Source organism: Pelophylax lessonae (genome assembly GCF_965119305.1).
Source record: "Pelophylax lessonae genome assembly, chromosome: 9".
NCBI lineage: Eukaryota > Metazoa > Chordata > Amphibia > Anura > Ranidae > Pelophylax > Pelophylax lessonae.
This window is the reverse complement of record NC_138776.1, coordinates 273,101,201-273,124,513: the sequence shown is the minus strand read 5'-3', so window position 1 is coordinate 273,124,513 and position 23,313 is coordinate 273,101,201. Positions and strand designations below refer to the sequence as shown.

Here is a 23,313-nt window from a genome sequence, read left to right as displayed (position 1 = left end):
TTCTATCAGGTTTGAGGTCAGGACTCTGTGCAGGCCAGTCAAGTTCCTCCACACCCAAACTCGCTCATCCATGTCTTTATGGACCTTGCTTTGTGTACTGGTCCAAATCATTTGGTGGAGGGGAGATTATGGTGTGGGGGTGTTTTTCAGGGGTTGGGCTTGGCCCCTTAGTTCCAGTGAAGGGAACTCTTATGGCGTCAGCATGCCAAGACATTTTGGACAATTCCATGCTCCCAACTTTGTGGGAACAGTTTGGGGATGGCCCCTTCTGGTTCCAACATGTCTGCGCACCAGTGCACAAAGCAAGGTCCATAAAGACATGGACGAGCAGGTTTGGGGTGGAGGAATTTGACTGGCCTGCACAGAGTCCTGACCTCAACCCGACAGAACACCTTTGGGATGAATTAGTGTGGAGACTGCCAGCCAGGGCCTTCTCATCCAACATCAGTGCCTGACATCACAAATACTCTTCTGGAAGAATGGTGAAACATTCCCATAGACACTCCTAAACCTTGTGGTCGACCTTCCCAGAAGAGTTGAAGCTGTTATAGCTGTAAAGGGTGGGCAAACTCAATATTCAACCCTACGGACTAAGACTGGGATACCATTAAAGTTTATGTGTGTGTAAAGGCAGGCATCCCCATATTTTTGGCAAAATAGTGTATGTTCAAATCGGATATGTTTTGAACCGCATCCAATTCACATAACATGTAAACAGGCAGCCTTCTTAACGCAGCGGGTTCACACTTTGTCCTGTGCGATTTTGGGTCCAGTTCAGGTGTGATTTCACATAAAATTTACACCTGAACCGGTCAACAGAACCGCACCGGACTCTGAAACTGAAACTCTGACACTGAATCCGCGGCCGCATATACTGTATCTGAACGGAGCCTAAACCTTCACATTTTGGAAGAATTTTCTTGCCTCTCAACCTCTCTTTTTACACTTTGAAACCTTACGAAACTTTGAAGGCCAAAGTCCTAGATTCTTCTCAGTTTTGTTTGTTGTTTTTGGCTTTACCTAACACGTAATTTGGATTTGAATACGAGGCCAACCAAAAAGAAGCAAATGTTAACTGCAGTTCCTCTGAGCTCCACAAGGGGGTGAGCTCCCTTCTACCCAGACAGGAAGTCTCTATGGAAGACAGGAAGTGATGTCAGGTATAAATAGGAAGTTCCAGGTGAAAGGTGATTTGGGAGGAAGTAGAGAGGAGACATCGCTGAAAGTGGCAGCAGAGGAGGTAATAAGACCTTATTTTCTATTTACACCCAGTAACCCCCCGTCATGTCCATCCTCTTCCTCCATAGTCACTGTGACCTCTTTTATCTCCAGCAGATGATGATACACACATATAATGAAATAATAATAATGAGTCCGAGTCGAATTCTGTAACCCAGAACTGGGGAAGGGATCCTGATGATGGGAATGGAAGTAGGGTGGCCACCTATTCTTCAAGTCAAACCCAAACACCTTAGGCTGCCCCAAGTTGTGCTTGGTGACATCATCATCCTACCCTTTAGTGATGCCGAAACCTTCCCCGAAAACAGCTGCCCGCAGCTTCTAGACAGCAACATGTGTGTGACTATCTGGTTTACTTTGGGTGCCACAGCCCAATCTGAATAATATGTCCGGGTTTCAGTTTCCCTGAAACCCGGACTGTCTGTGTGAATCTCGAACTGGTGGCGACCTTAGGTGGAAGGTACGGCAATGGAAAGGAGTGAAGGTTATCAATGGTGTAACGTTGGGAATCGATGATTGGAGGTTTCACCTATTTTTTAGGCAAAGCCTCTTCCCCACAACCCTGCCCCTCGTGTTTATGGGGGCCTTTGGTTGAGGGGATTATTGGAATCTGGAAACCCCCTTTAAATATTAGGGCACCTGCCAGATAACTCCCCACCAAATAATAGATTAATGTGTACATAGTAGCCATATTCATTCACACAAAAAAGAAGAAAAGTGTAAATAAAGACGCGTTTTGACAAATCCTTTATTAAAAAAAATAAATTCATTAAAAATTCCTGTGATGTAAATTCATCATCAAAGATCAATAACAAAGAATGACACCCACCAAAAGAACAAAAATTCTCCATTTACCGATTTGTGACATCTCCGAATTACCACCACTAAAAGTAAACAAAGGGGCGGGGTCTCCCAGATGATGTCATTGACCAAATACAGCCATGACCATACTTGGTCGATGACATAAAAAGGAGTCTTCTCTGGTGGAGGTCAGATTTCTCCAGGCTTATATGTACGCAGTGCGGGCATTGTCCACAGACACCAAAAAGAGACATTCCCAGAGTGACATCAAGACATCAAGACATTATTTATTATCGTTCCCTTAGGATATTCCTCAGATTATTATCCGTCTACAGAAAGAAGTGTCCTGCATAGATCACATGACCAACCAGAACAATGAGGATGGAGGAGGACCGGAGTCATATAACCCAGAAGATCCTAAACCTCACCTTGGAGATCATCTACCTGCTGACCGGAGAGGTGAGGAGGATTCTGGGAGGTCACATGACATCACTCTTATCTCTATTATTAAAACACAGACCTGACCGGAGAGGTGAGGAGGATTCTGGGAGGTCACATGACATCACTCTTATCTCTATTAATAATACACAGACCTGACCGGAGAGGTGAGGAGGATTCTGGGAGGTCACATGACATCACTCTTATCTCTATTAATAAAACACAGACCTGACCGGAGAGGTGAGGAGGATTCTGGGAGGTCACATGACATCACTCTTATCTCTATTAATAAAACACAGACCTGACCGGAGAGGTGAGGAGGATTCTGGGAGGTCACATGACATCACTCCTATCTCTATTAATAAAACACAGACCTGACCGGAGAGGTGAGGAGAATTCTGGGAGGTCACATGACATCACTCTTATCTCTATTAATAAAACACAGACCTGACCGGAGAGGTGAGGAGGATTCTGGGAAGTCACATGACATCACTCCTATCTCTATTAATAAAACACAGACCTGACCGGAGAGGTGAGGAGGATTCTGGGAGGTCACATGACATCACTCTTATCTCTATTATTAAAACACAGATCTGACCGGAGAGGTGAGGAGGATTCTGGGAGGTCACATGACATCACTCTTATCTCTATTGATAAAACACAGACCTGACCGGAGAGGTGAGGGGGATTCTGGGAGGTCACATGACATCATTATTACTGTTTTAATACAGAGTTTTCCTCCTGTGAAGTCTGGAGATCCTCTCACCATCATGGTTCCTCAGTCCCTGAAACCTAAGGGGGACAGTGACCAGAAGATCCTGGAATTGACCAATAATATCATCAAGCTGCTGACAGGAGAGGTGAGCGGTGCTGGGAATTCTGGGACATTATCCAGTAACAGACAAGGGATGTGTCTGGATGGTGACTGTATCATTGTGTGTGTCAGGTTCCTATAAGGTGTCAGGATGTCACTGTCTATTTCTCCATGGAGGAGTGGGAGTATTTAGAAGGACACAAGGATCTCTACAAGGACGTCATGATGGAGAATCAGCCGCCCCTCACATCACCGGGTAAGAGAAGACTTTATTGTAAAGGAGAGAGCAGTACGGAGGATCCACCTAGATCCCCCATCATCTGATAAACACATAGAAACAATGTATTCAGTCAGTGTGTGTGTTTCCTACAGATGGATCCAGTAATGGGAACCCACCAGAGAGATGTCCCCGTCCTCTGTATTCCCGGGATTCCACACAGGAAGGTCACACCATCCCTCACCATCATCAGGTAGATGAGGAACAATCACTGATAGTATCATTAGGATCTGTACATTATCTGCATTGTTACCATTGATGTCATTTTTATTATAAATTCAGATTAGAAACCTCGGGGATGATAAAATTGATGTAAAAGAAGAGTACAAAGAGGAGGATGAGGAGTATGGAGTGATGGAGGAGTTTTCAGAAGGACACAAGAATATGATGGAGCCACCTAATACCAGGAACCCACCAGAGAGATGTCCCCGTCCTCTGTATTCCCGGGATTCCACACAGGAAGATCAGTATTATGAGGTACATCGATCCAACACCTCCCAAACCATCAAAGACATTTGTAGTTATATTGTACTATTTTTCGTTACATTTCCATTTTTGTGTTGTGCATTATTCAGGATGAAGACCACTTTTCTAAAATAGAAGAAAACAGCAAAATAAATCAGAGGTCATCGCTGAGTCACCGGTCTTCTAAAGAAGAGGACATTTTTCCAGAGGTTAGCGCAGGTGAGAAAAAAATCCAATTTATATTGAACTGCAAGAGGAGGAGATACTGTACACCATATGAAAGGTCCATCTCCATTCCTCAATATAACGTCATGTTCCCAACAAATGAGGAGGAGATACTGTACACCATATGAAAGGTCCATCTCCATTCCTCAATATAACGTCATGTTCCCAACAAATGAGGAGGAGATACTGTACACCATATGAAAGGTCCATCTCCATTCCTCAATATAACGTCATCTTCCCAACAAATGAGGAGGAGATACTGTACACCATATGAAAGGCCCATCTCTATTCCTCCAATATAACGTCATGTCCCCTATAAATGAGGAGGAGATACTGTACACCATATGAAAGGTCCATCTCCATTCCTCAATATAACGTCATGTCCCCAACAAATGAGGAGGAGATACTGTACACCATATGAAAGGCCCATCTCTATTCCTCCAATATAACGTCATGTCCCCTATAAATGAGGAGGAGATACTGTACACCATATGAAAGGTCCATCTCCATTCCTCAATATAACGTCATGTCCCCAACAAATGAGGAGGAGATACTGTACACCATATGAAAGGTCCATCTCCATTCCTCAATATAACGTCATGTCCCCAACAAATGAGGAGGAGATACTGTACACCATATGAAAGGCCCATCTCTATTCCTCCAATATAACGTCATGTCCCCTATAAATGAGGAGGAGATACTGTACACCATATGAAAGGTCCATCTCCATTCCTCAATATAACGTCATGTCCCCAACAAATGAGGAGGAGATACTGTACACCATATGAAAGGTCCATCTCTATTCCTCCAATATAACGTCATGTCCCCTATAAATGAGGAGGAGATACTGTACACCATATGAAAGGTCCATCTCCATTCCTCAATATAACGTCATGTCCCCAACAAATGAGGAGGAGATACTGTACACCATATGAAAGGTCCATCTCTATTCCTCAATATAACGTCATGTCCCCTATAAATGAGGAGGAGATACTGTACACCATATGAAAGGTCCATCTCCATTCCTCAATATAACGTCATGTCCCCAACAAATGAGGAGGAGATACTGTACACCATATGAAAGGCCCATCTCTATTCCTCCAATATAACGTCATGTCCCCTATAAATGAGGAGGAGATACTGTACACCATATGAAAGGTCCATCTCCATTCCCCCAATATAACGTCATGTTCCCAACCAATGAGGAGGAGATACTGTACACCATATGAAAGGTCCATCTCCATTCCTCAATATAACGTCATGTCCCCAACAAATGAGGAGGAGATACTGTACACCATATGAAAGGTCCATCTCCATTCCTCAGATCTTTGTCCCACCGGTGACTATTAGACCACCATAGACAATGATTGTAGAACATGAAGGATGGAAATCTGTTGATGATGATGAAGGTTTCTCTCTCACAGATGGATTTGATGTTGGGAATTCCTCCGAAGGTTTCCATATTCCATGTGACGGAGGAGATGATGGAATCCCGGGATATGATGGGGGAGTGAAGCCTTATTTGTGTTCAAGCTGTGGTCAAGGTTTTCGGCAGGAAGATCATCTGCAGAGACATATGAGACTTCACACTTGTGAGAGTTTTCCATGTGGAGAGTGTGGGAAATGTTTTATGCAAAAAGATAAACTCCTCATACATCTGCAGACCCACACAGCTAAAAATCTGCACACATGTACAGAGTGCGGGAAATGTTTCACACGGAAAGAAGGACTCACGGTACACCTCAAAACCCACACAGGTGAGAAGCTGCATACGTGTACCGAGTGCGGGAAAGGTTTCATACGGAAGGAGGTACTCCTAATACACCTGAGGACCCACACAGATGGTAAGCCGTATCCCTGCCTAAAGTGCGGGAAATGCTTCAGCCACAAGGGGAATCTTGACCAGCATCGGAAAATTCACCTAGACGAGAGTTCCTTCTCATGTTCGGAGTGCGGGAAATGTTTTGAAAAGATGTCTGAACTTACAATACATCAGAGAGTCCACACTGATAAGGAGATCTTTTCATGCTCAGAGTGCGGGAAATCCTTTATAAATAACTTCCAACTTACTGAACACCAGAGAAGTCACACCGGTGAGAAGCCATTTTCATGTCCACAGTGCGGGAAATGTTTCTCACGGCGAGGGCACTTTAACAGCCACATGAATATGCACAAGGGTGAGAAGCCGTTCTCCTGCCCAGAGTGCGGGAAATTTTACAGTCGTAAAAACCATCTTGTTGTTCACTTAAAAAGTCACACGGGCGAGCGTCCCTTTTCATGTTCGGAGTGCGGGAAAGGTTTCGTGCTAAAAACCCAACTCCGTAAACACCAGAGAACTCACACAGACGAACGACCGTTCTCCTGTTCAGAGTGCGGGAAGTGTTACAGAAGGAAAGAGGACCTTGTTATACACTTCAGAGGTCACACAGGCGAGCGACCTTTTTCATGTTCAGAGTGCGGGAAATGTTTCACTTATAAAGTGAAACTTCTCAGACACCAGAAGAGTCACACAAGTCAGCGTCCTCTCTCCTGTCCATAGTGTGGAAAATGTTACAATAATAAATGTGAACTTGCAATTCGCTAGAGAAGTCACATGGGTGAGCCTCTTTTTTTATCATAAGTGCGGGAAATGTTTTACCTCTAAAGGAAAACTTCTTAGAAATAGAAATGGTCACACGAGTCAGCTTCTTCTTTCCTGCCCATAGTGTGGAGAGTGTTTCATTCATAAACCCGACCTTGCTGTTCCCCAGAGAAGTCACGTGGGTGATCGGCTTTTGTAATGCACAGAGTGCGGGAAACTTTCACCTATAAAGGAAAATGTTATACACATCAGGAAAGTCACACACCTCAGCACCACCTATCCTGTCCATAGTGTGGAAAGTGTTACATTGACCTTGCTGTTCCCCAGAGAAGCCACATGGGTGATCAACTTTTTTTCATGCCCAGAGTGCGGGAAATGTTCCACCTATAAAGAAAAATTTAGACATCAGAATAGTCACACAGGTCGAGGTCCACTTTCCTGTTCACAGTGTGGAAAGTGTTTCACTGATAAATGTGACCTTGCTGTTCACCAGAGAAGTCACATGGGTAATCATCTTTTAGCATGCTCAGGGTGCGGGAAACTTTTACATATAAAGGAAAACTCTTTACATGCCAGAAAAGTCACACAAGTCGGCACCCTCTCTCCTCTCCATAGTGCGGAAAGTGTTTCAAAATGTCGATAAATGTTACCTTGCTGTTCCCTAGAGAAGTCACATGGGTAATCATCTTTTGTCATGCTCAGAGTGTGGGAAATGTTTCACCTATAAAGGAAAGCTTCTTAGACATCAGAGTAGTCACACGGGTCAGCTTCCTAGTTCTTGTCAATAGTGTGGAAAGTGTTTCATGGATAAGCGTTATCTTGCTGTTCCTCAGAGAAGCCACATGGGTGAGCATCTTTTGTCATGCTCAGAGTGCGGGAAATGTTCCACCTATAAAGGAAAACTTCTTAGACATCAGAGTAGTCACATGGGTCAAGGACCTCTTTCCTGTCCATAGTGTGGAAAGTATTACATTGACCTTGCTGTTCTTTAGAGAAGTCACATGAGTGATCGTCTTTTATCATGCTCAGAGTGCGGAAAACTTTCACCTACAATGGAAAACGTCTTAGACATCAGAGTAGTCACACGGGTCAGCTTCCTATTTCCTTTCCCTTGTGTGGAAAGTGTTTCATTAATAAACGTAAACTTGCTATTCACCAGAGAAGGCACATGGGTTATCATCTTTTGTCATGCTCAGAGTGCGGGAAACTTTCACCTATACGGGAAAACTTCTTAGACATCAGAGTAGTCACACGGGTCAAAAACCTCTTTCCTGTCCATAGTGTGGAAAGTGTTTTATTGATGAATGTAACCTTTCTGTTCACCACACTGGTCAGCATCTTTGGATCTTGCAGGAACCAATGGGGAGTGTTTCCCCATCATGTGATCTCCACCATGAGCCAATCACAGTGATCTTAGCTGAACAGGAAGTTGAGGTTACGGTGACGTTAGAACTTTGGCCGAAACCTTTTTAGTTCCTGATAACATGAAGAGAGGAGGTCACAGCCTTTTGATGGATCCACCATCACTCTTCATCCCAATTACAGTTGTCACCAGGAAAAAAAAACGAAAGGGTTCCCCCGAAATTTACCGGATGTCAATATCATAGCAGATGAGGAGGAATGTCAAAGGAAGGACATCTGTTCCAATGACGGGGGTGGGTTTTCCATTTTTTAGGGAGGTTTCCCATGTCTATGGGACAAGAAATGGGGGATAACCACCACAAGCAGGAGATGGAGACCACAAAAACTCCAACAGAGGTTCTAATCCCTGTCTACCCCATCCCAAAAATCAATTGTCTGGGGTTCCACGTAAAAAGGTCTCCAAAGTGCCTGGGCAAGGGTCAGAAAGGTCAGTTCTTCTTCCAAAAAGGAAAAAGTGAAAGTCCCGGGTGCCGCACATCACACAAACCTCCGTAATATGAAGTAAGAGCAGCTTCAGCCCAGACTCCATCCAAGCCACGACCTCCGACATGTTTCGTCTCTCCTATGGGGCTTGATGATTCCACGGACAGGGGAACAAATGCAATGTTCCCAACCAATGAGGAGATACTGTACACCATATGAAAGGTCCATCTCCACTCCTCCAATATAACGTCATGTTCCCAACAAATGAGGAGGAGATACTGTACACCATATGAAAGGTCCATCTCCATTCCTCAATATAACGTCATGTCCCCAACAAATGAGGAGGAGATACTGTACACCATATGAAAGGTCCATCTCCACTCCTCCAATATAACGTCATGTTCCCAACAAATGAGGAGGAGATACTGTACACCATATGAAAGGTCCATCTCCACTCCTCCAATATAACGTCATGTTCCCAACAAACGAGGAGGACGTACTGTATACACCATATGAAAGGTCCATCTCCATTCCTCAATATAACGTCATGTCCCCAACAAATGAGGAGGAGATACTGTACACCATATGAAAGGTCCATCTCCATTCCTCAATATAACGTCATGTCCCTAACAAATGAGGAGGATGTACTGTACACCATATGAAAGGTCCATTTCCATTCCTCCAATATAACGTCATGTCCCCAACAAATGAGGAGGAGATACTGTACACCATATGAAAGGTCCATCTCCATTCCTCAATATAACGTCATGTTCCCTACAAATGAGGAGGAGATACTGTACACCATATGAAAGGTCCATCTCCATTCCCCAATATAACGTCATGTCCCCAACAAATGAGGAGGAGATACTGTACACCATATGAAAGGTCCATCTCCATTCCTCAATATAACGTCATGTCCCCAACAAATGAGGAGGATGTACTGTACACCATATGAAAGGTCCATTTCCATTCCTCCAATATAACGTCATGTTCCCAACAAATGAGGAGGAGATACGGTACACCATATGAAAGGTCCATCTCCATTCCTCAATATAACATCATGTTCCCTACAAATGAGGAGGAGATACTGTACACCATATGAAAGGTCCATCTCCATTCCCCAATATAACGTCATGTCCCCAACAAATGAGGAGGAGATACTGTACACCATATGAAAGGTCCATCTCCATTCCTCAATATAACGTCATGTTCCCAACAAATGAGGAGGAGATACTGTACACCATATGAAAGATCCATCTCCATTCCTCAATATAACGTCATGTCCCCAACAAATGAGGAGGAGATACTGTACACCATATGAAAGGTCCATCTCCATTCCTCAATATAACGTCATGTTCCCAACAAATGAGGAGGAGATACTGTACACCATATGAAAGGTCCATCTCCATTCCTCAATATAACGTCATGTTCCCATCAAATGAGGAGGAGATACTGTACACCATATGAAAGGTCCATCTCCATTCCTCAATATAACGTCATGTTCCCAACAAATGAGGAGGAGATACTGTATACACCATATGAAAGGTCCATCTCCATTCCTCAATATAACGTCATGTTCCCATCAAATGAGGAGGAGATACTGTACACCATATGAAAGGTCCATCTCCATTCCTCCAATATAACGTCATGTTCCCAACAAATGAGGAGGAGATACTGTACACCATATGAAAGGTCCATCTCCATTCCTCCGAAAAAATACCCCCCCCCCCTCCCAGCAAGGCCCCATGACAAGGGTCTCCTCCCCCCCATGTAGGTGAATTTCCATGCAAATTCCATCTTTTTCTAGGCTTTTTCTTGCATAACCTTCTTCCATTTTACACTTTTTTTAAAACCTTTCCAAATTTCACAGACATTCATTATTTTAAAAATTAAAAATTTTGGATGTGTAAAAAAAAAAAAAAAACACAGAAACATAACGGATACAATGAGGAAGTTTGAAAAGAATAAATGATGTTGAAATTGTTAAATTAAAATTCCAATAAAAATTTAAAAGTTAAAAAAAACGATGGCCGCAGTTTCTATATTCTCCACAAGGTGGTGGCCTCATGTAAAGAGAGTGGAACACTCACAGGAAGTCCCTGTGATACCTACAGACAGGAAGTCTCTATGGAGGACCGGAAGTGATGTCAGGGTACAGACAGGAAGTGATGTCAAGGTATAAATAGAAAGTTCCGGGTCAGAGGTGAGTCGGGAGGAAGTAGAGAGGAGTCATTGTTGGAATTGGCAGCTGAGGAGGTAATAAGATCTTATTTTCTATTTACACACAGTAACCCCCCCGTCATGTCCGTCCTCTTCCTCCATAGTCACTGTGACCTCTTTTATCTCCAGCAGATGATAATACACACATATATAGTGTGGAAACCTAGATTAACCCCTTCAGGGGCAGAAATAGACCTGGAAACTTGGTTTAGTTTTCCTTCGTAAAATACATAATTTAGTTCTGTTATTTCCAGTACGTTACGTTAATTAGTTTTCAAATAATTTGTTATTTCTTTAGAGTATAGAGATTCGTTATATTAAAAAATCGATTACTTTTAAAATTGAATTGCTTTGTTTTAGGATAAATCGTTATTTAGTATGTACATACAGTATCTGATAAAAGTGAGTACACCTCTAAGTGACAATGTCCAAATTGGGCCCAACGTGTCAATATTTTGTGTGGCCGCCATTATTTCCCAGCACTGCTTTAACCCTCTTGGGCATGGAGTTCACCAGAGCTTCACAGGTTGTCACTGGAGTCCTCTTCCCCTCCTCCATGATGACATCACAGAACTGGTGGATGTTAGAGACCTTGCGCTCCTCCACCTTCTGTTTGAGGAGCCCCACAGATGGTCAATAGGGTTTAGGTCTGGAGACATGCTTGGCCAGTCCATCACCTTTACCCTCAGCTTCTTTAGCAAGGCAGTGGTCATCTTGGAGGTGTTTGGGGTCGTTATGTTGGAATACTGCCCTGCCCCCCAGTCTCTGAAGGGAGGGGATCATGCTCTGCTTCAGTATGTCACAGTACATGTTGGCATTCGTGGTTCCCTCAATGAACTGTGAGAAATCTAGGTAGTTTGGGACTTTACATGAGGCACAATTAGGTGATGCTTTGCGTCTCCATCCCTGTATATGAAAAAACTGAAGAAAAAGGGGCCTAAAAGAGGTGCATGGAAAACAGCCAGCCCCTAGTTTGGTATACTCACCCACCAGGCTGCCAACCAACCGAATAAACCTGTCTAACAATGTAGGTTAAAAACAGGGGTTTAGTTGACACACATTTGAAAAGGCATGTGTAAGCTGCAAGGCCCCTTCACGGCACGCTGTGTAACTTGCAGTCCTAACACTAATAAATTTGAGTGTCTCCACAGTGGAAGCACATGGTTGCTAATGGATTGGAAACAGGTGGGCCTGGAGGTGGCCCGATCCTCCCCCCAACCTGCTCCCATCTATGACTGGTCTAAATGTATCATAGCTGTAATTGGCTGGGTAATAGTAATAGGGTGCAAACTAAAAATGATTAACTGAGAAGCATGCACTTCCACCCCTTTGGTAGATGTAGTAAAGACAAAATGGGACTTTAAATGAGGCGCCAGCCTGTAAGGCACAGCCATCTCCATCCCTGATTGAAAAATGAAAAATCTTTCTTCAGGTTTTTCCCTCAATGAACTGTAGCTCCCCAGTGCCAGCAGCACTCATGCAGCCCCAGACCATGACACTCCCACCACCATGCTTGACTGTAGGCAAGACACACTTGTCTTTGTACTCCTCACCTGGGCAATTATTACACTACACAAGCAGCCAATGGGCAGTCATTACACAATGATGGAGTGCAGATGTCAGGAGTATGGAGCATAGAGCTCTTTACATTGCTGGTCAGGAGGAAGAAGATATTTCCCAGCCTGCCATGTAGAATATGTTCCATCATGGATGTCAGAGGGAGGAAATTACTGAGGATTCTGAGGGACGTAGAGGAGCTGAAGGGCCTCTAAGGGGGTAAGGAGACCCCCCCCCCCCTTAAGGAAGGATTTTGGGGGGTAGTGTAGATTAAGGTCTTTGGGCACTTGATAGGGTTGGTGGGCTGCAGGGCTCTGAGAGAAGAGACGGCTGTAGATCTCAGGGAGACTATAAGGTAGGGAGGGGGGCTCTTGGTCTTTGATGGTCCTCCCACCTACACTTACATTTCAGAACTCCTCCCAGGAAATGGAGGCAAGCTTCACCTTCTCACCATCTCACTGGTCAAATAAAATTCTCCAAGATACAATGTGGAATGAAAGACAGTCCTTCACCCCTTGGCGGGCACTCCAGTTTAGATGCGGTCTGTTTGCGAAGAATTGCCTAACGGTTAGTCAGGGGTCAGTGCTATACATACAGGGAGATAGTCCAATACCTTCCCATGTCATAGGGTCTGGCAGCTCCCGTGCTGGAATTCAGAACACCAGGAACCCACCACCACCCTGTACAATGTCCTGGATACTGGGTTTATTAATGTAGAAAACACCAAACAGTCCAGACTAAATGTGTTCCCATGGGGGCAGTCGTTCTTCAATGTACAGCAACCCTCCCATTCCCCGCCCCCCCCCCCCTTCCCCATATCAACATCCTATCATTGTGTGACCAATACCATCCGAATAATTCTTACCTTCATTTCCCAAAGTTATCCTTCTACAAGGATACCTGTATAGATCAAATGACGTCACCAATGAGGATGGAGGAGGACCGGAGTCACATGACTGAGAAGATACTAAACCTCACCCTGGAGATCATCTACCTGCTGACCGGAGAGGTGAGGAGGATTCTGGGAGGTCACATGACATCACTCTTATCTCTATTAATAAAACACAGACCTGACCGGAGAGGTGAGGAGGATTCTGGGAGGTCACATGACATCACTCTTATCTCTATTAATAATACACAGACCTGACCGGAGAGGTGAGGAGGATTCTGGGAGGTCACATGACATCACTCTTAGCTCTATTAATAAAACACAGACCTGACCGGAGAGGTGAGGAGGATTCTAGGAGGTCACATGACATCACTCTTATCTCTGTTAGTAATACAAAGACCTGACCGGAGAGGTGAGGAGGATTCTGGGATTCTAACATGATATTCTTATTGGTTCTCCAATACAGAGATTTCCTCTTCTGAAGTCAGGTGATCATATGACCATCACAGTGCCTCCATGTGACTCCCTAAATCCTGAGAGACACAACATGCAGAAGATTCTAGAAGTCACCAAGAAGATGATGGAGCTGCTGACAGGAGAGGTGAGGAGGATTCTGGGAATTCTGGGACATTATCCAGTAACAGACAAGGGATGTGTCTGGATGGTGACTGTATCATTGTGTGTGTCAGGTTCCTATAAGGTGTCAGGATGTCACTGTCTATTTCTCCATGGAGGAGTGGGAGTATTTAGAAGGACACAAGGATCTCTACAAGGACGTCATGATGGAGAATCAGCCGCCCCTCACATCACCGGGTAAGAGGAGACTTTATTGTAAAGGAGAGAGCAGTACGGAGGGTCCACCTAGATCTCCCATCATCTGATAAACACATAGAAACAATGTATTCAGTCAGTGTGTTTGTTTCCTACAGATGGATCCAGTAATGGGAACCCACCAGAGAGATGTCATGGGGATAATAATATTGATATTAAAGAAGAGTATAAAGAGGAGGATGAGGAGTATGGAGTGATGAACGATTTTATAGAAGGACACAAGAATATGATGGAGCCACCTAATACCAGGAACCCACCAGAGAGATGTCCCCGTCCTCTGTATTCCGGGGATTCCACACAGGAAGGTCACACCATCCCTCACCATTACAAGGTTGGTTGAACGGAGCATCTAAAACATGGACTTGTGAAAATGCGTTTATTTTTTATGTTAGCTTATATTTTACAGATGATATTCTCTCTCCTTCTCTTTAGGGTGAAAATCTGATAGATATAAAAGCTGAGGTTAAAGCAGAAGAAGAAGAGACGTATGTGAGGGATGATCAGCAGTCTATGGAGGAGGATGGAATAACGGGGACATTTATAGAGGAGGGCACTCCTACAGAGATCAGCACAGGTGGGTCATTAACACTAAATACATTCCTCCACCCATACTGCTCACTGATTGGTCCAGAGTAGGGCGGGGACTGGGTGATATCAACCTGTAATCCCCTGGTCACTTTCCTGAGCTGTGTTTCCCGTCCTGTATTCCTGTATTTCTCTTGGATAATCTTCCTTCTCTGTGCTGCAGACACAATTTATGTCTCTAGACTGGATTTATGGAGATTCTGGGGTTCATCTGGCAGAAAAATGTTGATCTTCAACATAGATGTTGCCCCTTCTAGGCATTGGAGGCGTATGCTTTCACTCTTCTGTTCCATGCCCAGGTCTAGCAGGATCTCTTTTTTTTTTTTTTTTTTTGTACAGTATGTAGTCCTGACCCCTGCACTATATACTCTATGCTGTACATTACATACTCCTGACCCCTGCACTATATACTTTATGCTGTACATTACATACTCCTGACCCCTGCACTATATACTCTATGTTGTACATTACATACTTCTGACCCCTGCACTATATACTTTATGCTGTACATTACATACTCCTGACCCCTGCACTATATACTCTATGTTGTACATTACATACTTCTGACCCCTGCACTATATACTTTATGTTGTACATTACATTCTCCTGACCCCTGCTCTATATACTCCATGCTGTACATTACATAGTCCTGACCCCTGCACTATATACTCTATGTTGTACATTACATAATCCGGACTCCTGCACTATATACTCTATGTTGTATATTACATACTCCTGACCCCTGCACTATATACTCTATGTTGTACATTACATACTCCTGACCCCTGCACTATATACTCTACTTTGTGCATTACAAATTTCTGATACTATATAGTCCTAACCGTTGTATCTTACACAGTCCATTTACCAATTACCCTGGGGGTGGAATCAGAAGATCCTCAGAAACAAAGCTGATTGATGTGTCCACATCCTGAATCTTGAGTCACCTTCACTGGTCATCTCATGTCCAACAATAACCTTTTTCTTTTTGTTCTTTATATTTAAGCACATAGATGGGAAGTCAAGAAAACCTCAGAGGATAACCTCAATTTGTCTGCAAACTGCAAAGTAGAAAATAGGGATATCCCACTGAATTGTCCAGGAGAAGCTCCGGAAATCTCCCGATATTGTCCAAGAGAGAACCTGGCAACCTCCCATTGTTGTGCAGATGAAGACCTGACAACCGCCCAATCTTGTCCAAGGAAAAACCCAGCAACCTCAGAATCCTGCCTACGAGAAAACATGTTGACTTCTCAATCTCATCAAGCAGAAAACCCGTCTGGACTATCATACGCCGCTTATCCTGTGGACCCCTATTCTGTGAGCGGTGATGCCGTCCTAACAGATAAGAAGTTTCCCTGTCCTGAGTGCGGGAAGCTATTTAGCTTTAAATCCAGTCTACACGTGCATAGAAAATCTCACATGGACGAGAAGCCGTATTCCTGCCGTGAGTGCGGTAAAGGTTTTCTACGTAAAATAGATCTTGCTAAACACGAGAGAATTCACACAGGGGAGAAGTCGTATCCGTGTTCTGAGTGCGGGAAATGCTTTTCATATGAATCCCATCTTTCCAGACATCAGAGAGCTCACACAGGTGAGAAGCCGTATTCCTGTTCTGAGTGCGGGAAATGTTTTCTATATCAAGGGAGTCTTACTAAGCATTGGAGGTCTCACACTGGAGAGAAGCCGTATTCATGCCCCGAGTGCGGGAAGTGCTTTTCAGATGCCTCCTATCTTCACTTGCATCAGAAAGCTCACAGGGGGGAGAAACCGTATTCCTGCTCTGAGTGCGGAAAAGGTTATCTGTTGAAATCCCAATATATCAGACATCAGCTATATCATTCGGGCACAAAGCCGTATTCCTGTGCTGAATGCGGGCAGAGTTATCTGGATAAAGCAACACTTCTCACACATCAGAGGTCTCACACGGGGGAGAAGCCGTATTCCTGTCCTGAGTGCGGGAAATGTTTTTCAGACAGGACCTATCTTTACAAACATAAGAAGTTTCACACGGGGGAGAAGCCCTTTTCCTGTTCTGAGTGCGAGAGAAGTTTTACGCAGAAACTAGAACTTATCAGACATCAGATGACTCACACGGGGGAGAAGCCGTTTTGTTGTTCGGAGTGCGGGAAATGTTTTTCGCGCAAGTGCAATCTTACTGTACATAAGAGATCCCACTCAACCCAACCCATGTCTTCTAAATGAAATTATATTTGGCTGTACATGAGAGATCTCACACTGGGGAGAAGCACACCTTGGGATGCACCTCAAACACATGGCTGATCTTCATAATGCAACACTTCATAAGGAGATCAGAGATCACCGAAGCCATTAATGAAGTGTTGTCCCGTGTTGGCCATTGATAGCAGGAAAATAAAAATGGAGTCATTACCTTTTTGTTGAGTATATTTTGTGCCGTAATCTTTCCCAAACACTTAGTTACCTCCATCAGGCATGGATTTATACAAATATCTGAGAAATCATACGTGTGTACCTATGAATACAATGGACATTAACAAACACAAGTTCAGTATACCAATAGTAAGTGTAGCAGTCGCTGTGTGAGTCTGGGTAATTGTAGGTCAGGCTGGAGGACTCTACAGGTCAGGTTTCTGGTATCTCCCACTGATTCTAGAAGCTGCTGGAATTTTCTAGAAGCTAGTGGGTGGAGGCAAAGGGGCTGTGATCTGCATATTTGTTGGAATCTGGCCAATCCCCCGGTAGGTTTGCTGGGTTAGCCCATAAATATTGTGGAGCCTGGCCAGCAGGAGGTTGGAGGCAGGTGGACGATGGAGTGCTGAGGCTGGATGTCGTGTAGCCTGGGAGGGGACCCCGGGGCTGAGGGGGCTCTGCCTTCAGGCTGGAGCTGAGGAAGGAAGTAAGGACAGAGGGATTTTCACTACCATTCAGTATCTTCTAGGAGATACCCTGGCTAGCATGGGAGGAACTGAACAGCAGGGGGCCTGAACAGAAGTCTTATCCAAAGCAACAGGATTTAAGGGGCAGTTTGAGTATCTCTATACCTCCCAGGCCAATAAGGGAGAAGGCTGCCAGATGCAACATCCAGCAAGCTTTTCTGGGACAGTGTAATCATTAAACCCAATCTCTTGTTCTGGGATACTTTACCAAGCAGCCAGGTGGGCTAATATTCTCAAGAATGGGACATAGAGCTCTTGCAAGTTTGTAACTTTGCTAAAATTCCACTAAGGGGACACAGAACTTCTATAAGAGGAATTCCACTTTGACAAATCAAGAGAGTTAGAGTTTCGGAGGGAATACAGTCAAGGGTTTGTCATTTTTCTTTGTATATAGTGGAGGAAGCTGTCCTCAAGTCGTTTTTTTTTGAGTCAAGTTGGGCATCCCATAATCCCTCTACTCCCACCAAGTTGTTTTCCCCCAAAAAACAAGCCCATGGACTAATTCCCTGTTTCTAAATGAAAGTAAAAAAATATGTGCAGGAATAGGGGCCCCAATATCAGCGGCCCTCTAGGGCGTAGTGCTACATAAGCAGATTAGATGAGGAGACAGAGGTCAGTGGGATAAGGAAGGTAGTCACAAGTGAGTCCAGGCAAAAAAGCATCGGTCCTTTTATCTGCTCTCCATCTAGAACAATGGTCTCCAAATACAGTCTGCTGCAAGATTATATCGGGTCTACAGCTAGGGTCAGTGACCTCTCAGCTGGCTCCTCAGGTCAGCTTTTGATCTCTGTTTCTCTCCATCATCCATAATTCCTCCACTTCCTGGTCTCCAGTGAAGGCTCCCCTGGCTGCACTGTCCATTGTACCTTCTTTGGTTGCATCCTCAGCAACCAATCACACGCTTTCCCCTGCATTTACAGGAGGACAGGTTTTCCTCCGCCCAGACCTGCTTTACCTCCACCTGCTGCTACAGCCTTACACCTGGGCTCTTCAGGCTCTCAGCCTCACAGCAAGATTGTGAGGTGAAGATGGACTCAAGCGGACTCTGATGTAGAGGAGGAGTCTGTGATGGGGATCCTAATGTAAGAGGGGATTCCGATATGGAATCTCATGTAAGAGAGAATCTGATGGAGAATCTTCATAAAAGAACAGACTTTGATGGGGACTCCAATGTAAGGCAGGACTCTCATGGGGACTCCGATGTAAGGGGGATATGATGGTAAATTTCATGCACAGTGAGGGAAAAAAGTAATTGACCCCCTGCTGATTTTGTAAGTTTGCCCACTGACAAAGAAATGATCAGTCTATAATTTTATTGGTCGGTTTATTTTACCAGTGAGAGACAGAATAACAACAAAAATATCCAGAAAAACGCATTTCAAAAACATTATAAATTGATATGCATTGTAATAAGTGAAATAAAGTATTTGATCCCCTTCACAAAACATGACTTAGTAGTTGGTGGAGAAACCCTTGTTGGCAATCACAGAGGTCAGACGTTTCTTGTAGATGGAAGCACAGAGGCCAGAGGTTTCTTGTAGTTGGAAGCACAGAGGTCAGACGTTTCTTGTAGTTGGAAGCACAGAGGTCAGACGTTTCTTGTAGCTGGAAGCACAGAGGTCAGACGTTTCTTGTAGTTGGAAGCACAGAGGTCAGACGTTTCTTGTACATGGAAGCACAGAGGTCAGACGTTTCTTGTAGTTGGAAACACAGAGGTCAGACGTTTCCTGTAGTTGGAAGCACAGAGGTCAGATGTTTCTTGTAGCTGGAAGCACAGAGGTCAGACGTTTCTTGTAGATGGAAGCACAGAGGTCAGACGTTTCTTGTAGATGGAAGCACAGAGGTCAGACGTTTCTTGTAGTTGGAAGCACAGAGGTCAGACATTTCTTGTAGATGGAAGCACAGAGGTCAGACGTTTCTTGTAGTTGGAAGCACAGAGGTCAGACGTTTCTTGTAGATGGAAGCACAGAGGTCAGACGTTTCTTGTAGATGGAAGCACAGAGGTCAGACGTTTCTTGTAGTTGGAAGCACAGAGGTCAGACGTTTCTTGTAGTTGGAAGCACAGAGGTCAGATGTTTCTTGTAGCTGGAAGCACAGAGGTCAGACGTTTCTTGTAGATGGAAGCACAGAGGTCAGACGTTTCTTGTAGATGGAAGCACAGAGGTCAGACGTTTCTTGTAGTTGGGAAGCACAGAGGTCAGACGTTTCTTGTAGTTGGAAGCACAGAGGTCAGACGTTTCTTGTAGATGGGAGCACAGAGGTCAGACGTTTCTTGTAGATGGGAGCACAGAGGTCAGACGTTTCTTGTAGATGGAAGCACAGAGGTCAGACGTTTCTTGTAGTTGGAAGCACAGAGGTCAGACGTTTCTTGTAGATGGAAGCACAGAGGTCAGACGTTTCTTGTAGATGGAAGCACAGAGGTCAGACGTTTCTTGTAGATGGAAGCACAGAGGTCAGACGTTTCTTGTAGATGGAAGCACAGAGGTCAGACGTTTCTTGTAGATGGAAGCACAGAGGTCAGACATTTCTTGTAGATGGAAGCACAGAGGTCAGACGTTTCTTGTAGATGGAAGCACAGAGGTCAGACGTTTCTTGTAGTTGGAAGCACAGAGGTCAGACGTTTCTTGTAGTTGGCCACCAGGTTTGCACACATCTCAGAAGGGATTTTGTCCCACTGCTATCTGCAGATCCTCTCAAAGTCATTAAGGTTTCGGGGCTGATGTTTGGTAACTCGAACCTTCAGCTCCCTCCACGTATTTTTTGTCGGATTAAGGTCTGGAGTCTGGCTAGGCCAATCCAGGACCTTAATGTGCTTCTTCTTCTTGAGCCACTGCTTTGTTGCCTTGGCCGTGTGTTTTGGTCATTGTCATGTTGGAAGACCCATCCATGACCAATTTTCAATGCCCTGGCTGAGGGAAGGAGGTTCTCACCCAAGATTTGATGGTAAATGGCCCCGTCCATCGTCCCGTTGATGAAGTTTGGTAAAGTTGTCCTGTCCCCTTAGCAGAAAAACACTCCCAAAGCATAATGTTTCCTCCTCCATGTGTGACGGTGGGGATGGTGTTCTTGGGGTCATAGGCAGCATTCCTCCTCCTCCAAACACGGCAAGTTGAGTTGATGTCAAAGAGCTAGATTTTGGTCTCATCTGACCACAACACTTTCATTCAGTTCTCCTCTGAATCATTAAGATGTTCATTAGAAAACTTCAGACGGGCTGTACGTGTGATTTCCTGAGCAGGGGGACCTTGCGGGCGCTGCAGGATTTTAGTCCTTCGCGGCGTAGTGTGTTACCAATTGTTTTCTTGGTGACTATGGTCCCAGCTGCCTTAAGGTCATTGACAAGAGTCTTCGGTGTAGTTCTAGGCTGATTCCTCACCATTCTCATGATCATTGAAGCTCTACAAGGTGAGACCTTGCCTAGACCACCATACACAGGGAGATTTAGTTATTTTGAGTTTCTTCCAACCAACTGTGGTCACCCTCTCACCAAGCTGCTTGGCGATGGTCTTGTAACCCATTCCAGCCTTGTGTAGGTCTTCAATCTTCTCCCTGACATCCTTGGACAGCATTCTGGTCTTTAAAACAATGTAATAAATACTAAAATTGAAGCTCAGCATTGGTTACACTCAGCAGCGCTCAATATGTATTACCATATTGGGAATCAACCAGTCCTCATAAAAGGATAAGACTATATAAAAAATGCAGTCCTCATAAAAAAGTAAAATCCACATTCAATACAGTCTTTTTGTTAGAAAAAACACATCAGAAAATCCATAAACATTATTTTGGTACTCCCAGTGCTCAGCATTCAGTGTTCTGATCCGGCATAAACCTTCACCACACCAAAAAGTGATCCCCTTAGGAATGGACACTCACCAGAGTTACAATAATCATGTGCCTATAAGCATAGGTTGCTTGCACCCTTTGGGAGTCTGGACCTCCTCTGCTGACACCTGGACGGCCACTGTGTTTAGATATTCCTCAGAGACCAAACGGTACCAAAAACAAATGGAATGGGAGGCACAATAGTGTAATACTGTCTTGCAGTTTTTTATTAAACACAATATAACAAAACGAACCCCCCCCAAATCCAATATGCTTACATCAAATAAAAATTTCCAAGCATTGAATGATAATCAAGACGTTCTGGTCAGCTCACTGCTGCTGGATGGTTCTCTTTCAACCCAGTCAAATGGCGAGATCTGGATTCCAGCCGAAACGTCTATGACCATCAAGGAGACAGCGTGCCAGGCCATTTTGGTCTTGCCCATGGTGGAGATTGGAATCTTATTGATTGCTTCTGTGGACAGGTGTCTTTTATACAGGTAACAAGCTGAGATAAGAAGCACTCCCTTTCAGAGAGTCCTCCTAATCTCAGCTCATTACCTGTATAGAAGACACCTGGGAGCCAGAAATATTTCTGATTGATAGGGGATTAAATACTTATTTAACTCATTAAAATGCAAATCAATTTATACCTTTTCTGAAATGTGTTTTTCTGGATATTTTTGTTGTTATTCTGTCTCTCACTGGTAAAATGAACCGACCATTAAAATTATAGACTGATCATTTCTTTATCAGTGAGCAAACGTACGAAATCCGCAGGGGATCAAATACTTTTTTTCCCCTCACTGTAAGGGGAAATCTGATTTGGAATTTCATATAAAAAGGGACTTTAAAGGGGACCCTGATGTAAGGGAGGACTCTGGGGACCTCGATGTAAGGGAGGACTCTGGGGACCCTGATGTAAGGGAGGACTCTGATGGGGACTCTCATGTAAGGGGAAATCTGATAGGGAATCTAATATAAAAAGGGACTTTGACAAGGACCCTCTCCTACAGAAAAGGCAGTTTCATAAAAAAAAAACCTATAGTTCTGGTTCATATACTCGCATGCCTGAGGTTGCAAAAAAAAAGATTGTCAGGGCATCAAACAGCCTCACAGATGTCATTGTATCATTGTACGATCCAGAATGAGAACTATTGAGATTCATTTAAAAGTATACATTCATTTGTCACAAGGCCACCAGCAACATGTTTCATGGCACTGCAATAGCCCCTTCCTCAGGATCGGGATGTAGAACACTTTTTTTTTTTTCAGAGAATAGCGTATTACAGGCAAATGATTGGTTGAGTTGGCAGTTAAGAAGAACGTAACCAAAGGGGGTCCAACAATAGGGTCTGGACTCATGGCAGGTGAGAAGAGTGTAGAAATCGTACAAAGATATGGGAACAAAATACGCTTAGGGAGCCAACAGGATAACTTAATTCAGGACACCACCTGGAGGGGTCTAAGGCTGGAGAATGTGGTTGCCAGTGTGCTACAAGAGAAGATTAATAGGAAAAAAGATGAGAAGAATATAAGAAACAGATGGGGGGGGGAGGAGAGGAAGGGGATAGGGGTTGGGGGGAACAGTGATTAAGACCAGATGGCTGACCTTCAGTTGGAAATGGGAAGACGTTGAAACCAGGTACAGTTCAGATTGTCAGAGAGTCCTCATGAAAAGTAGGAGGAAGGTAGGACTTGGCCCAGCATTCCCAAACCCATTAACATTTTTTTTTCATGGCTTCAGTTTGTTTATCTGAAAGTTTCTCAAAGAATACAGAACACAATCTGAGATGCCCAATG

The 23,313-nt window shown here is 44.2% G+C and overlaps 2 protein-coding genes across 2 annotated transcripts in view; both read left to right on the top strand.

Annotated features, from left to right (window-relative positions):
- Positions 1 to 13,366: 13,366 nt before the first annotated feature.
- LOC309564475 (uncharacterized protein) lies at positions 13,367 to 15,839 on the top strand (the record flags this gene model as incomplete). Its single annotated transcript, XM_082269104.1, has 5 exons — positions 13,367 to 13,471; positions 13,818 to 13,952; positions 14,041 to 14,164; positions 14,281 to 14,513; positions 15,774 to 15,839. Exons 1-5 carry the CDS (start codon positions 13,376 to 13,378, stop codon positions 15,837 to 15,839), a joined length of 654 nt encoding a protein of 217 aa, XP_082125230.1. The 5' UTR covers positions 13,367 to 13,375.
- Positions 15,840 to 16,007: 168 nt separating this feature from the next.
- The window catches only part of LOC309564474 (uncharacterized protein), a gene marked incomplete at its 3' end in the record, with an annotated part of 139,275 nt that continues 131,969 nt past the window's right edge, over positions 16,008 to 23,313 (top strand). Inside the window, exon 1 of the mRNA XM_082269103.1 lies at positions 16,008 to 16,966. Coding sequence (XP_082125229.1) covers positions 16,010 to 16,966 — 957 coding nt within the window. The 5' untranslated portion in view covers positions 16,008 to 16,009. The remainder of the gene's footprint in view (positions 16,967 to 23,313) is intronic.